The sequence below is a fragment of the Myxine glutinosa genome, chromosome 5 (assembly GCF_964187855.1).
Source record: "Myxine glutinosa chromosome 5, kmMyxGlut1.1, whole genome shotgun sequence".
In the NCBI taxonomy this organism is placed as follows: domain Eukaryota; kingdom Metazoa; phylum Chordata; class Myxini; order Myxiniformes; family Myxinidae; genus Myxine; species Myxine glutinosa.
The window spans coordinates 102357343-102374069 of record NC_136265.1 but is presented as its reverse complement, the minus strand read 5'-3'; the positions used below and the strand labels follow the sequence as shown (position 1 = coordinate 102374069).

The following is a 16727-nucleotide window of genomic DNA, read 5'->3' as shown; positions in this document are numbered from 1 at the left end:
GCAGGCAGCGAGCGCCGGCCTGGTCGTTTCCCGACCTGCCGAAAGTGCATGGTGGGCGGCACATTCTGGCCTTCTGCCCGAACCTGGCGTGGTAGTAGCACATGGTTCGCTCTGGTGGAGGCTCCGGCGGTCGTGTCGGGTTCGGTCGATGGGGCGTCTCGGCGGCCGCTGCCGCCAGTGGCGCTGACTCGGCCGGTGGTGGCGCCGGTCGTGGCGCGGGCGTTGCCTCGGTCGGCCCAGGGTTCCAGGCGGCCGCTCCGACATGTCGCCTGGCCCGAGAAAAATTTATCGGCCTCCTTGGCCAGGGCACGAGGGTCCGTGATGGGTGAGTTAGCCAAAGCTAACCGTACCTGCCCGGGTAGCTGCCGGATGAACAGCTCGCGGAAGAGGAAATCCGGGCTGTGGTCGCCGAGTAGAGCCAGCATGTGGTCCATGCGCTCGGATGGACGGGCCTCACCCAGCTCCGGGAGGTCGAGCAGTTGTCGCGCGCGTTCGGTCTCCGTGAGTCCAAACGCACCGATGAGTAGGCCTTTGAGCGCGCCGTATTTGTCGGCGTTCGGCGGGTTCTGTAGGAAGCTCAGGACCCGGGCAGCAGTGGAGGCGTTGAGCGCGGAGAACACATGGTGGTAACGCGTCGTGTCCTCCGTGATGTTCCGCAGGGCGAAGAGAGAATATGCCTGGGCAGACGGCTGCGTGTGATTCCCAGAAGCCAGGGAGCTTCAAAGCTACAGATGACTCCATCGCTGTGTTCTCGAAAAGGGCTCACCAATTGTGGAGGTATGCTCGCACGATAAAGCCGGACAAAATGGACGACACCAGGAACGAAGTTTCACTGAGCTATTTATTCCAGCTCAACTCGAAAGAACTCAAAAGCACTGAATAGCCCGTTAACACGGGCGGCAATTTATATCAAAAGTTCACCACACAAAAGCCACGCCGCTCAGGTGGGGCGTGGTATGCAAATAAGTCAGCCACGCCTCTCAACGGGGCGTGGTATGCAAATCGAGAGTCCGCCCGGGCAAGGCAAGTCCGGACACGTCCGGGCGAGTCCGGGCAAGTAACCGCCCGCCGGTTACGTCATCGGCCGGTGCAAGGTGATTGTGTCATGCTTCCGGTAACCGCTACAACACTCTAATTATGTACATTTGTATTTTCAGGATGGTGATGTAATACCTTGAATAATGGAAAGGTGTTGCCTTTGTTCTGAGTCAAGCTCTGGGTACAATATATGGAAATGGTAGACATTCTACAGAGGTTTCGCAAGGCTGAACGCACAGGCAATTGGAAAATGCTTCTCCAATCAGTACGTGAAATGTTACCATACTTTGCAGCATCTGGACCCACTATATGCAAAGTCTGCATATATCTATCTTCAAATGATGTTATATCTGCCAGAGACACACCCAGAAGTCAACCAGAAATTTGAGCAGGGATACCATGTGGTGAGACGCAGCGACAGATATTGGTCAGGATTGTCGACCGATCTCATTGTTGAACAAGTGCTCATGAGAAGTGTTAAGACAAGTGGGGGACTTACAAGAGGAAAGGGGATGACAGAAACCCAGCGCTTGGTGTGGGTCCTATCTACGCCAGCGTGTGCAAACATCAATGATGCCATGCAAAAGCTCAGTGGTGTGTCATATGAAACCAGTGACCAACGCAAGGACATATCATCAGCAAGACAAGCTAGAGATGTCAGCGACACCCTTGACCTTATCAGTTATCTTGAAAAGAGAAACCCATTTGTTAATAACAGTACACTGCTCAACATTGCAAATGGCATGACAGCTCAGGAAGGAGTCAATGTTGGTTGGCCATACGGCCATATTGGATTATGCAAATTAGACATATTTCCCATGTTGGGATTGCTTGGGACTTTTAGTATGTTGTTCTGCGGACCTTGTAGAAATGCATTGTGGTGAAATAATTTCTGTTGCAATTTGTTCCAAGTGAAACCTTATTTTGCCTGGACTAGGAACAGCGTATGTATGTATGTCCCTCACAAACGAACACCAATCAGAGCTGAGGATCTGGTCACATGACAGGAGGACAGCAGATCCTCCACTCAGAAGATCCAAGCCTGGCTACACCGTTATTGGACTATTGGTCTTGTTTAACCTCGAACTCCCTCATCATCCCATGGTGTGTCCAGGTTTTTCTGTCTTCCTTTTTTCATATTCGTCCCGCTATCATTCCTTTGACCTTCTGCTCTTTTGTGCCCACCTTCTCCATGTGTTTCAACAGCTATATATAAGTAATAGTATTTAAGACTATAGCTGATAAGGATCATCATCTGCTCAACATCTGCTCAACATCTAACCAGCTCAAACCCAGTTAAGTTCCATTTTCAGGTTCAAAGTGAGTTTACCATAATTCTTACTCCCTTGGCACGCAATCTCGGCAAACGCGAGTACACTAACTGAGAAAGTGCACCGACATCGCAGGCCCGTTCATCAATCCCCCACCCTGCCTATTACCAGGCCTAGATAATGGCGAAGCAAATTATGTCCTCGCGTGTAAAAAAAAAAAGAGAAAAAAAGTGCAATTTCTCCCCCCCCCCCCCCCCCCCCTCTACTCTCCCTCACCCTACTCCCCTTCCCTCCTCCGCGATGCCGCTTTCCCTCTTCTATATCCCGAGTAATTTCCTTGCTCTCCGTCAAAAGAGCCATTTATACTCGGGCGGCCGCAGTCCTTCCGATAGTCTAGGCCTGAGCGATTCCGAGGTTCAGTGCTGTCGAGCCAGAAATCCTTGCAGGCCGCAGCTCAGCGGGCAAGAGCAATGAGGTGCCTTGTATTTCGGAACTCCTCTTTGTAACCATCCCACTGCCATGGTGACGACCTTCCCACCTTTCCCAGTGGCCTTTTTAAGGTTCATGGAGATATCATTCCCTGATGATGTCGACTCGATCGACCATGTTGCAAAAGCCAGGTTCTGCCATTTATTCATAATAACCTAAACAAACTCCATGCCACTGGAACTATCTGCCAATTATTGGTTGTGGCTGCCTGGCAGGATAGCCTTGAGGTGTCGTCTCTCCAGATGTCTAGTCTGGGTTCAAATCCTGGAGGATTCCTTTGTACCTCGCACTAAATTTACTGTATGATGAAATAGTTGTGGCACATGACCTTAGTACGTATTCGGCTTTATTTTATTTACTTTATTTATTTAAAATGTTGAAATGGCCATCATTGAAGTATCCAGATGTTTGTAACCCACTTAACTCATTTAATTGTTTATTTTGTGCAGACACGTTTCTTCATTTTCAACAACTCATCCCAACTTTTTCTTTCCTTCAGCTACCCGAGGCTGGATGAGGAAACGTAACTCACCGGTGCTGACTTTGGCCACCGTTGGTAGCTCGGCCACCCTGGTGTGCCACCTACCTGGCATCCACAACCACTCGCCCTCGTGGAGGCGACACAATGTCAGCCTGAGCTGGTGTATCCGGCAAGCCACGGTACGTACCGTATACCTGTCTGCATATCGCTCGACTAATGTCCACGTCGCTTGTCCAGTTAAAATCTCCCGACACCCAAGATCTCCTGAATGTCCCGATGTCTCCCGACCTACAACTGTCTCCTGCAAAAAAATTGGACAAGTATGTTGCTCACTCCGGTTTGTGTGTGTATGTTTGTGTGTTTGTGTGTTTGTTTGTCTGTCCGCTCACTTATACTTGCCGACATGTCACAATTTAAAACCAATCTTCACGAAACTTCACCAAATGCTACAGTTCGTGGTCCGACAAAATCCTATATATTTTTGAAGTCAAAAGGTCAAAAGATCAACATAAGCCAAAGGTCAACTACTTTTTTCGAATTTCTAAAATCCTCAATTTTCATCCGATTAACTTAACATTTGAAGACAATTTGCATATCAGGTCACTGAATTCAACCAACAACTATTTTTGAGGTCAACATAGGTCACAAGGTCAACATAGGCCAAAGGTCAACCACTTTCTCCAGATTTCTAAAATCCTCAATTTTCATCCGATTGACTTGGAATTTGAATACGATTTTCATATCAGTTAACTGAATTCAACCACCAACTATTTTTGAGGTTAAAAGGATGCTATACTGAGTGCCATTCTACTTTGTTCTGTTTTGCCAAATGTCGCTCTATGAGTGATTTTTCATTCTGTCTGTCTGGCTGTTTGTCTGTTTGTCGATTGCCTACAGGTCACAATTTTCAACAGATCTCCACGAAACTTCACCAAATGCTAGAGTTGGCCAGACGCAAGAAGTCTATTGATTTTAAGGTGAAAAGGTCAACACAGGCCAAAGGTCAACACAGGCCAAAGGTCAACAACTTATGTCAAATTCTAAAATCCTCCATTTTCATCCGATTGACTTGAAATTTGAATAGGATTTACATATCACATCACTGAATTCAACCACCAATTATTTTTGAGGTCAAGATAGGCCAAAAGGTCAACATAGGCCAAAGGTCAACAACGTAGATGGAATTTCTGAAATCCTCAATTTTCATCCGATTGACTTGAAATTTGAAGAGGATTTACATATCACATCACTGAATTCAACGACCAACTATTTTTCCGGTCAAGATAGGCCAAAGGTCAACATAGGCTAAAGGTCAACAACTTAGGTGAAGTTGCTAAAATCCTCAATTTTCATCCGATTTATTTGGAATTTGAACAGGATTTGCATATCCGGTCACTTAATTCAACCTCTATTAATGTTCATGGTCTAAAGGTGAAAAGGTCAACATCGGCCGAATTTCTAAAATCCTCAATTTTCATCCGATTGACTTGGAATTTCAACAGGATTTTAATACTTGATCATTGAATTCAACCACCAATATTTTTTTAGGTCAACATATGCCAAAAGGTCAACATAGGCCAAATTTCCAAAGCTTTGAGAAGGAAGCTTATTTTAGGGATTTTGCAGTCGTCGTGCTATGCATGACATATTTCTTATTTATTTGTTTATTTATTTGTTTATACAGGCCTCAAAAAATAATAAAAACCACTGAACCTAATCCACAAAATTCTGCATGTTACCTACGGATACCCGGAGTATGGTTTATATCTTGGTAGCATATCTGAGGCTGGGCTTTCAGGGTGAGGGCAAGACCCTAATTCTCTCTATGTGCTATACAAAAGCACATAGAGTGCCTACAGGTCACAGGCCTTTGAGGCCTTTTGGAAAAGCGCTATACAAAATAAATGAATTATTATTATTATTATGTAAATGTGTATCGTATAGCCACCCTATGGTATCCGGTATTACCAATCATCTAATATACTAGGGCATGCCCGTACTATATATATGCCCGTACTATATATCTATCTAAAATTATATCCCCCCCCCTCTATTTACATGAAATGGTTTGGTTCATTCGCAACGCCAAAGCGAACGGCGAACGGCTTGCGAGTACAGTGACAATCCCCCCCCTCTATTTACATGAATGGTTTGGTCCATTCGCAACGACCACAGAACCCCCCCCTCTATTTACATGCAATGGTTTGGTCCAAAGCGAACGGCTTCCGGAGTTTGGTAAAGCAATCGCCATCGCGTGCACAAACGCGCAGGAAAGCGAATGAATCGCAAATTCGTTTTTATTAGTTTTAAAACTTTATCAAAACATAGTTTAACGCCAACATAGTTTGCAAACGTGAAATAAATGAATACGCTCTCAAATGTGCCATCCGAGGCAGAGTGTGCCCGCCACGTTCGGCACACGCGATCGTTCGCTGCTCTCTGATTGGTTGAATCGTTTTTTGGACATAGCTCGGTAAGTAATTGTCCGATTAATATGAAACCTTGAAAAGGCACATCCTCGGGTCCCCAGCAATATACCTGGCAAGTTAAAAGTATATCGGACCCGTGGTTGTCGAGAAACAGCGGTCACAGACAAACGTACAGACGTACAGACAGACAGACAGAGATTACTGGAATTATAGATAGATAAAAGGAGCTCAGTCTCAGTGTGCCTGTGTCCTTGCGTCCGTGCGTCCGATAGGCCTTACATTCTAGTCTTTTCTCATATAAAGAAAGTTTAAACAACTTGATAATTTGCGTTACGGTGATGTTGAAATCTGAGTGAGGATAATTCGAAATTTTCATTTCACTCATTTTAAGCAGAGGTTCAAACCAAAGCGTCCAACACTGAGCTTTGCAGCAAAGCGGCATAAATTTTTGTTTATGCCATGAGTAGCAAGGGGAGATTAGTGGGTAAAAAAGATTTCATAGGCCCTGGGGTTTAAGGTCAAGGGGGGTGGGGAGGGTATTGCAAGTACCGAAAAGTACCGAATTCCCTCAATGTAAATGTGCATCATATAGTATTGCGCCACTTCTGGTGAGAGTCGGTATTGCAAGTCATAGTCTAAGTTTCCATTAAGCGAGCTCAACACCGGCAGTAAAACAAATTTGCAATTATTACATACTCATAATTCTTACAGACTTCTTACACATCAATGCACGGTATGCAGTAAATATTATGGGTACCTGGCATAGACAGGGTATCCATTCAATGTCTCATCTGCTTCAACGCAAGAGTTAATGCTACGAAGGCAGTGTTTCTGCAGCAATTCATAAATGTGTGTGCCGAACCTCGGATGGGCGTTAAACTGCCCCTCCTGTCTGCCAGCATTAGTCAGTGGACGGTAAAGATCCCACGGTGCCCTTGGTGAAGAGTCGACGGACTATCGCCGGAACCCGATAGTTGAGGCCTTTCAAATGAAGAAAACGGATACCCACAGCAGCATGGCCATGTCCCTAGTGAATTATGCTATCCACAGCCATGTGCTGCATATGCAAGAAGAAGAAGAAGAAGAAGAAGAAGAAGAAGAGGAAGAAGAAGAATGTCTGCAAATCATATACTTGGGAGGTTTGCCAATGATTTTCCTACCAGGTGCCTATAGGATTTAACCATTCTTCACTACATTGCAAGATGCAGCCCACTGAGCCAATCAACAAATTGATTGGGCAGCCTTGTTATACTCGATTTGTTAGGTGTAACGAGGAATAATTCATGGAGAGGCCTAATTCTGAGTGGTGATCCAAACATGGTGGGAGAACTTCTGAATCCTTGATTATACCGTTGGAGTGTGAGGACCATGCAATGCCCGAGACAGATGGAGGTAAGCCCTCCTTACTTGCTCGGCTTTGAGAAGGAAACCTTGGTTTGAGAAGATGGATGGATGGCAAGTATTTACGTACCGTACCGATGCTCTTTTCCCTGAGATTAGTGTGGCCTGGTTCTAGCATTGGGAAGGTCATCCGGCCACTCACATACCTGTACAGACAAGGTGACTCAGCGGGCTGCGTACTTTGAACGGCCATGTTGTTTCTCTGTGTGCGATTCAAAGCAAAATGGTACTGTAATTGGGTACTGTAACTCTTGCCTGTCTGGCTCTACTATAGCTACGAGTCACACTTCATTAGAATACGGGCCTGTTGAAAAATTCCGCAAGGCTTTTTTTGCTCCAACGTTTTTGCACCTCCACTTCCTGGAAGGCTCCCCACACCTCCAAGCGTTATGCAACTTTTGAATGGCCCCTAGGAATTGAAAAACAATATGAAGCAGCAGGCCTGCGGAGATAACAAGCAAGTCTTATCTGCACTTTCATGTCGTCGAGTCGACAGTAATCGCTTTTCGTAATGAACTTCATTATGGTGACAGCTGACGGCTTTAATCAAAAGACAGCGTGTTCTACTACACAAGCATATCCCATGTGTGCAGGGGCGCCGCCAGGGATTTTGGGCCCCGATGAAGCACGCGCGCACATTTTTACCTAATGTTCTAATAATTTTTAGGGCCCCTGTCAGTGCAGGGCCCTTGGAATCATCCTGACTTCCCCCCTTGCAGTGCCCCCGCATGTGTGTCTGAGATGGCGAGTGTGATTGAGGATGTAAAATGAAGGAAAACACACAAAATAATGGATATTTTATGACATGTTGTTGTTGTGTCTGTGCTTGTTGTTGTTGTGCTCCTTCGGTGTACTTTTATAAATTTTTCTATTGCTTGAAATGAAAAAGGGACTCGCGGAAATATAGGAACACGAGAAATATCCTTGTTAGAGAGGAGTCGGGTTGTTATTATTTCCTGTTAATACAATTAGCTAGTGGTACCCATGGTAATAACACTCACACACACACACACACACACACACACACACACACACACACACACACACACACACACACACACACACACACGAACGGACGCTTCTCCTTTCACCAATAGAAGACAGGGCATCATGTAAAATCATACTACCGTAATCATAAGATGAAACAAACAAACAAAAAATACCTATTTTGGGGGGAAAATACCTGGACTTCACAATACTTGGCATTCAGGTCCCATAAGCAATAAGAGCAATAATTTGACCCATTTGTTCTGGTGCATGTTCTTCAGTTCTGATTGACAAGATTTTCATGATGGCAGTTTGGATTGTCGTGTGGGTCATTTGTCGATCAACCGCAGATATGCGTGGGTCATTCGACAAAATTATGAGATTACGATGGTGAAGACTTGCTGCCACCATTTTGACTTTTTAAAAACTTTTCAATACATAGGTTTGATTAAAAACAATTTCAATGAGAAAATGAGGACGTGTCCGTATCAGATGACGATGACAGATTTATCTCTTCTCATGTTAGTGCTTCATTGCTGCCATTTTTCTCTCTTCTCACCTTCTTTCCCCTTGGAGCTTTGAGTGTCAGTAATTTGATTGTGTTGCTCGGACCTGCATGTCGGGTTGTGTCGGCTTGGTGACACAGCCAGTCGTGGCCCATTTCTAACTCCAAGGCCTCCTGGATTTGTGCTGTGTTCTCCTAAGGCCTATAGATAATCTGACCTAAATAGTGTTGAGTGGCTGTGCTTCCATTCCATTGTGGGACAGAGAGTAACGCACTGCAGACAGTGTTCCAACAAACCAACATGGACAAATATTCTTCTTTTGTTTTTCTCATTGTTTTGAACCATTACTCTCATTGTTTTGAACTCTCATTGTTTTGAACTCTCATTGTTTAGAACTCTCATTGTTTTGAACTTTCATTGTTTTGAACTCTCATTGTTTTGAACCAATACTCTCCTTGTTTTGAATTCTCATTGTTTTGAACCAATACTCTCGTTGTTTAGAACTCTCATTGATTAGAACTCTCATTGTTTTGAACTCTCATTGTCTGGAACTCTCATTGTTTTGAACCATTACTCTCATTGTTTTAAACTCTTATTGCTTTTGACCATTACTCTCATTGTTTTGAACTCTCATTGTTTTTAACCATTACTCTCATTGTTTAGAACTCTCATTGTTTTGAACCATTACTCTCATTGTGTTAAACTCTCATTGCTTTTAACCATTACTTTCATTGCTTAGAACTCTCATTGTTTTAAACTCTCATTGCTTTTAACCATTACTTTCATTGCTTAGAACTCTCATTGTTTTTAACCATTACTCTCATTGTTTTAAACTCTCATTGCTTTTAACCATTACTGTCATTGTTTTGAACTCTCGATGTTTTTAACCATTACTCTCGTTGTTTAGAACTCTCATTGTTTTTAACCATTACTCTCATTGTTTTAAACTCTCATTGCTTTTAACCATTACTGTCATTGTTTTGAACTCTCGATGTTTTTAACCATTACTCTCGTTGTTTAGAACTCTCATTGTTTTGAACCATTACTCTCATTGTTTTAAACTCTCATTGCTTTTAACCATTACTCTCATTGTTTTGAACTCTCATTGTTTTAACCATTACTCTCATTGTTTTGAACTCTCATTGTTTAGAACTCTCATTGTTTTGAACCAATACTCTCATTGTTTTAACTCTCATTGCTTTTAACCATTACTCTCATTGTTTTGAACTCTCATTGCTTTTAACCATTACTCTCATTGTGTTAAACTCTCATTGCTTTTAACCATTACTCTCATTGTTTTGAACTCTCATTGCTTTTAACCATTACTCGCATTGTTTAGAACTCTCATTGTTTTAAACTCTCATTGCTTTTAGCCATTACTTTCATTGCTTAGAACTCTCACTGTTTTTAACCATTACTCTCATTGTTTTAAACTCTCATTGTTTTAACCATTACTTTAATTGCTTAGAACTCTCATTGTTTTTAACCATTACTCTCATTGTTTTAAACTCTCATTGCCTTTAACCATTACTCTCATTGTTTTGAACTCTCATTGTTTTAACCATTACTCTCGTTGTTTAGAACTCTCATTGTTTTGAACCATTACTCTCATTGTTTTGAACTCTCGTTGTTTTAACCATTACTTTCATTGCTTAGAACTCTCATTGTTTTAAACCATTACTCTCACTGTTTAAAACTCTCATTGTTTAGAACTCTCATTGTTTTGAACCATTACTCTCATTGTTTAGAACTCTCATTGTGTTGAACTCTCATGGCTTTTAACTCTCATTGTTTTGAACAAATACTCTCATTGTTTTGAACCAATACTCATTGTTTTGAACCATAACTCTCATTGTTTTGCACTCTCGTTGTTTTGAACCATTACCATCATTGTTTAGAACTCTCATTGTTTTGAACAAATACTCTCATTGTGTTGAACTCTCATGGCTTTTAACCCTCATTGTTTTGAACAAATACTCTCATTGTTTTGAACCAATACTCATTGTTTTGAACCATTACTCTCATTGTTTTGAACCATTACTCTCATTGTTTTGCACTCTCAATTGTTTTTATCCATTACTCTCATTGTTTTGAACTCACTGTGTGTGTGTGTGTGTGTGTGTGTGTGTGTGTGTGTGTGTGTGTGTGTGTGTGTGTGTGTGTGTGTGTGTGTGTGTGTGTGTGTGTGTGTGTGTGTGTGTGTGTGTGTTGTGTGTTGTGTGTTGTGTGTTTTCCTGAATCCCTTCGCCCAGGAGTCTCAATACTCGGACCAAGTGTGCAGGAGGTTTATTGAACTGGATAAGATTATCATGCATGGGATTGGGCATTGGGCTTTGGCTCACACAGTCAAGCCCCAATGTCATCTCAAGGAATCACAATTTGTATTCGGTAATATACTTCAAAGATGAAAGAAAAAACTCAAAATAAACATCTTCCCAGTTTCACAGACTGGGCTGGGCCTTGAGAGAAAGGCAAGCAAGCGGGGAGCTGCTCATAAGGAAAGAATGTTGACGCAAGCTGTTGACACAGATTTTGTCAACAGCCTCCCAAAACCAGACAGTCAGACGCTGGGGAGCCAAATGGGTCAAACTGCCCCCATTAGCCTGGGAATTGACTGAAATCCCTTGTGTGTGTGTGTGTGTGTGTGTGTGTGTGTGTGTGTGTGTGTGTGTGTGTGTGTGTGTGTGTGTGTGTGTGTGTGTGTGTGTGTGTGTGTGTGTGTTCGTGTGTGTGTGTGTGTTCGTGTGTGTGTTCGTGTATTTGTGCATGTGTGCGTTAAATAGTTAACTTAAATAATTTTCAATTCTTGGTGAATAATTGATTTTTTGGGGATCCAAAGTGGAGACTCACAGGAGAGCTGGAATACAGAACAGTAACAACTCATTGTGAAGCGTGGACACACTCCCACAGCAGCAGGTTAGAGAGACACAAAAAGAGGACACTTGGAGGATACAATGGTTGCTCGGGAAAATAAGTGAACATTCAAATAACTTGGTTCATTTTCATGATGTCCTGGTGGTACTTGCTTCGTTTCCTTCTGTGCACATCCATAGTGATGGTTTGTCGAATTTAAATAAATGTTCACAAATGCGAGAATGACCTATCACTCAATGGTGAAGAATCACTTAAAAAATTATTTAATCTGGATCCGAATCCAGATCTTTGAAGTAAAATGAATTCTTCCTTGCCACGCACCTGACCTGCCCACCAAGTTTCGTCCGAATCCGTCCAAAACTTTTTGAGATATCGTGCTCTCGGAGAGACAAGCAAATGGGGACAAACAGACGGAGGTGAAAACATGATGTCCGTCCACTTCGAGTGATGGAGGTAAAAAATAATAATAATATCCAGATGCGGATCTTCACCAAAATCTTCACCAAAAATGTACACAAGGAACCTGAAAACAGGACGAGGCCATTGGCCTATCAACCTCTGCTAAATTCTCCGGCACAAGCACAAGATCATTGTAATAAAATAAATCATACAAGAATAAATGGTGTCTGTTGCATCAGGTGACCCATCGCTTAGCCAATCATTTTTCGTCGTCTGCATTTTAATTTTGCAATTATAAAATTTGTCCTTGCAGTTTGTGGTGAAAGGGCGGCGACTGTACATTCCGACGGTCTCCTTGCTACATGTTGGTGTCTACACCTGTCAGGTGCAACATGGGGGGAGATCCATCGAGGAGCTACACCTTCTGCACGTGAACAGTGAGTGCTCTAACACCACTTGTACACCTCTTTCATTAATGCGCACTCAAATGTTTTACCTGACCTTTTATCGACTCTTCCACAGATTATTCTCTTTCTTTTTCTTGTACACAGTTCCTTTCCAATTCTACCTCCAGGCGTTGCATGACGTCATCGCCGGACGCCAAAGGGGGCCCGGCGATGACGCGCGCCGAAAGGGAGTACAGTCAACCCTCGTTAATCCGACCCCGTTTAATCCGGAAATCTTGCTATCCGACCAAAACATCCGTGGAATAGGTTTCCGCCATTCATTTTATCCCTCTAATCCGCAAATCGTTTATCGGACAATCTCGCTAATCCGACATTGGGTGCTGGGAACAAAGTAGTCCGGATTAACGAGGGTTAATTGAGGGTGCTCAGTTTTCACTCTTTCTGTTACTTGTAAAATCGAAAATTTTTCAAATATATTGGTTGGTCGTGTGCGTTATTCTTTCTGTCTGTCTGTATGTCAGTCATATACAGGTTGCAATTTTAATCCAATCTTAACGAAACTACACCAAATTGTAGACTTGGTCATAAGGAAGAAGCCTATTGATTTTGAGGTGAAAAGGTCAAAGGTCATCTTGAGGTTAGATTTCTAAAATTGTCATTTTTCATCTGATTGACTCAACTTTGCATCTTGAGTCAATAAATTGGGAAACCAAATATTTTAAGGGCAAAAGGTTAAAGGTCAACTCAAGGTCAAACTTCTAAAATCATCAATGTTCATCTGAAAAATCATCACTTTTCATCCCATTAACATGACAATTAAGCAGCAATTACATAGTGTGTCATTGAATTGGGAAAGCAACTGTTTTCGAGGTCAAAAGGTCAAAGGTCAACTGAAGTTCAAACTTCTAAAATCATCAATTTTCATCTGAAAAATTGTTCATTTTCATCCCATTACTTGGAAATTAAACAGCAATTACGTAGTGTCATTGAATTGGGAAAGCAATTATTTTTTTAGGTCAAAAGGTCAAACGTCAACCAACTCAAGGTCGAACTTCTAAAATCATCAATTTCCATCTGAAAAATAATCAATCCATATCTTATTGAACCGAGCTTTCATTAAGTTCGTCAATTTAAATCTTGATGAAATGAACAATTTGATGTATTTATGGCATATTTTGAGGGGGGGCGGGGAGGAGGTGGTGGATTTTGCAAGTATCGTGTTCTGCTCGACCTCTTCCTTGTTTGTTTGTCTGTTTGTTTGTCTGCACAGAATAAATATGATTTTCTCTGCAACCGTTGGTCCGATTGACAGGTAATTTTCACCATAGGTGCAACTCCAGCTGTAGAATTTTTTAATGATAATTATGACGTCATAGGTCACGTGGTTCGGCCGCCATCTTGGAAAAATTGAAAAACTTTGCACCTCCATATCTCAGAAAGCGCTCAATAGAGGAAATTGAGACATGGCTCATTGTAAGGAACTCTCCATGGGGAATAAAATATGTTAATGATGATGTCATAGGTGCCTTCATTATGACTTCATAATTAGACAATTACAAAACTTCATCCGATCAAGATGAAATTTCTTGAGCGCCATGTCGGCATAAACTGGTGGAGAAAAAAAAAATGATGACGTTATCGGTCACGTGGTTCAGCCGCCATATTTGCTTTAACACAAAAGCCTTAAAAACCACAGTAAATACATCCTGGCGAGGGTTTGCAATCTCTGATTGCTCTTTCTTGTTTTCTTTGTCAACCAGTCAATATCTCATGCACCTTTTGAGCTCGGAAGCTGATATTTGGACATGACAGTGACCAAGAGATTTGTCTGTAAAGGGTATTTTTGATTAATCAATCAATCGATTAATTATTTATTTTTCAGATTAGTGCCTTATTAGTTAATTTTCAAGAAGTTACAGATTCGATTCCTATTGATTCCATGCATTATATACATATATATGAAGGCAGAATTAGCAGAAATCATACATATATATGTGTGTATGTGTATGAATATCACCGATTCCTGGATTTGTCATTGATTGCAAGAATACCTTCATGTGAATAGTCAATCAAGCCGATTGACTGCCGTAGGTTGACTTTGCCCTCTTCTGGATTTCCTGGAGGTGACCACTTGCAGGATGTCCTTTCCTAAATCCTGCCTGTCCTTTCAGATAGTCAAAATCCAGTGATCTGGTTGATCTGTTTGTACGTAGTTTCGTGAACACTTTTTATACATCCAATGGATCTACGAATGAGATACCTTATTGGTATCGGCAAACCATCTAGCATAACCTTTTCTAGGGAACTGCTTCCACAGTACAGATTCTCCGGATCCGGACCAGGAATCTCACCGAAATGTAAACATTTCATCTTTGTCACACACCAAACCTGTCCACCAAATTTACTCAGAATCCATCCATAACCTTTTGAGATATTGTGCTTACAGACAAACAAACAGACAAACAAGGGTGAAAACGTAATCTCCGTCCTCTTTCGGTCCTGTAGGTAATAAATGTATGTTCCCAAAACTGTTTGTAGTCCTGAACTCGTCGCCTTACTGCAAACGTTTCACCTTGTGCAGTTTTGAGAAACAAGGACATGGGCGGGGTCTGCGCGCGACAAATTTGATTGGTCGAGATGACGTAAAATGCCGTAATATTTTGTCCAAGTCCTGCTAAATGGAAGGTTTTTGAAAGTGTGAAAAAGGTGATTTGTGTTCTACATTGTTCAAGTATATAATTAAATTGAAATAAAATAAAGATTTTAAAGGTTTTAGAAAAAAACAATTCTGAAGTTTACCGCCATTGATGCAGCGTCTTTTACACCACCTTATTTAGTCCGTTATAGAGTCCCTGTATAAAGAGAGTTGCGCCATGCGCTGACCCGAGATTTCTGGTCACGTGATTTCGTGGCGCCATTTTGTGTCTAACTTCACCGTGCGTGAACGTCAGCTTGGTACGGGAATGTTGTTTATTGCCAAACAAAATGACTGGTTGTTCTGCTTTTGGTTGTTCAAACCAATCTGGGAAATATAAGATGTATAGATTTCCAAGTGATAAAGTCAGAAGACAAATTTGGGAAGCGAAAGTCAGACGAAAGAGCTGGAAAGCGATCGACTCCTCGAGACTCTGCCAGGTAGGCCCACGCCGCTTGATGATCGATGTTCAAAAGCAATTCTATCTGCTCGGTTTTTTTTTGGTTGTCTGTCCGTTGAAAACCCTTTTAAAGGGAAGTGATTTGTGTTTGTTTATAATCTTCAAGGAGCTGACCAAAAATGCATTTCCGTGGGAAGAACCCTGCTCAATTTTTTTCGGGTAGTCCTAGCGGACCGCATATTGTCATTGATTGATGAAATGTCCCGGTACAGTGACATTGCCTGGTCTGCGGTTGGGTAGTCTGCGGGCAATGTCACTGTACTTTTTCAGAGGGAATTAATTTTGATTTTATAGGGGTGGGAAACCCATGGTCCGTTTTGTTTTCAGTTGTCTGTCCGTCCATTCAAAACTTATTCCGAGGCAAGTTATTTTTTTGGTTTAAAATCTTTAGCCTAATCGGCAATCATAAAAGCAATTTTAGGGGGGGACCTGCTCAATTTTTTTGCGGGTTGTGCAGCCAAGTCGCCAGCTATGAAACATATTAATCGATCAGGCAATATCCATCAGAGTTCTGGGCAAGGGTGTAGTAATAAATGAACGTTTCAATCTTACTAGATGCCGATGACGTTTTCCTTATGTCAGAGACAGAAGCTGACTTGCAGCTTGTTAAATCATTACAATGGAAATTGAATATAAATGTCGATAAAACTAAAGTTGTACACTATAGAAATATGGCAATACCACGTACATAATTTGTTTTAAGTGTGTTAGACTATATGTCGGCTGGAAGTCCTACACCGGACGGAATTGCTCTCGGCACCCTTTAAAAAATATTGGATATGCCCACACTCCTTTCTAAAAGTTATTAAAATTCAGAGAACGACAGCATTGGTTTGTCTTACTTATAATGTTAGCTCTTATATGCAGTGTTGGCTTGTAATATGCATTGCCATACCACTTTTAATATCACCACACAGCTCTTTTTCACGGCAATAGCTGAGTTTTTGACAAAACAAATATCACCTGTATGTAATAATAAGACTAAATATGTGTAGTAAATTTTTTTTTAGCAGGTTTAGAATATATCACCCCATATCGCGAATGTACATGTATATCTAATCCGACACACTTAGACACAAAATGGCGTCCAAATTTGAGTTGACACAACTCTCTTTATACAGGGACTCTAGTCCGTTACATTAGGTCTCTGTGCCTGTTGTTTGTGTCCTTTATGACGTTGCTAAAAACAGTAAAATTTCCTGTTTGGAAATTTTGTAATGATTTTCTTTTTTGGCAGACAGAGTAAAGATATTATCTCACTCGTCTCTGCGTATGTGCGATCGGGACGAA

The 16727-nt window shown here is 42.0% G+C and overlaps 1 protein-coding gene across 1 annotated transcript in view; it reads left to right on the top strand.

Moving 5' to 3' along the window:
• LOC137428441 (follistatin-related protein 4-like) overlaps nucleotides 1-16727 on the top strand; it is a 97740-nt gene that overhangs the window by 28466 nt on the left and 52547 nt on the right. Inside the window, exons 4-6 of the mRNA XM_068118358.2 lie at nucleotides 660-777; nucleotides 3298-3458; nucleotides 12189-12312. Of these exons, the coding sequence (XP_067974459.2) occupies nucleotides 660-777; nucleotides 3298-3458; nucleotides 12189-12312 (403 nt within the window). The remainder of the gene's footprint in view (nucleotides 1-659; nucleotides 778-3297; nucleotides 3459-12188; nucleotides 12313-16727) is intronic.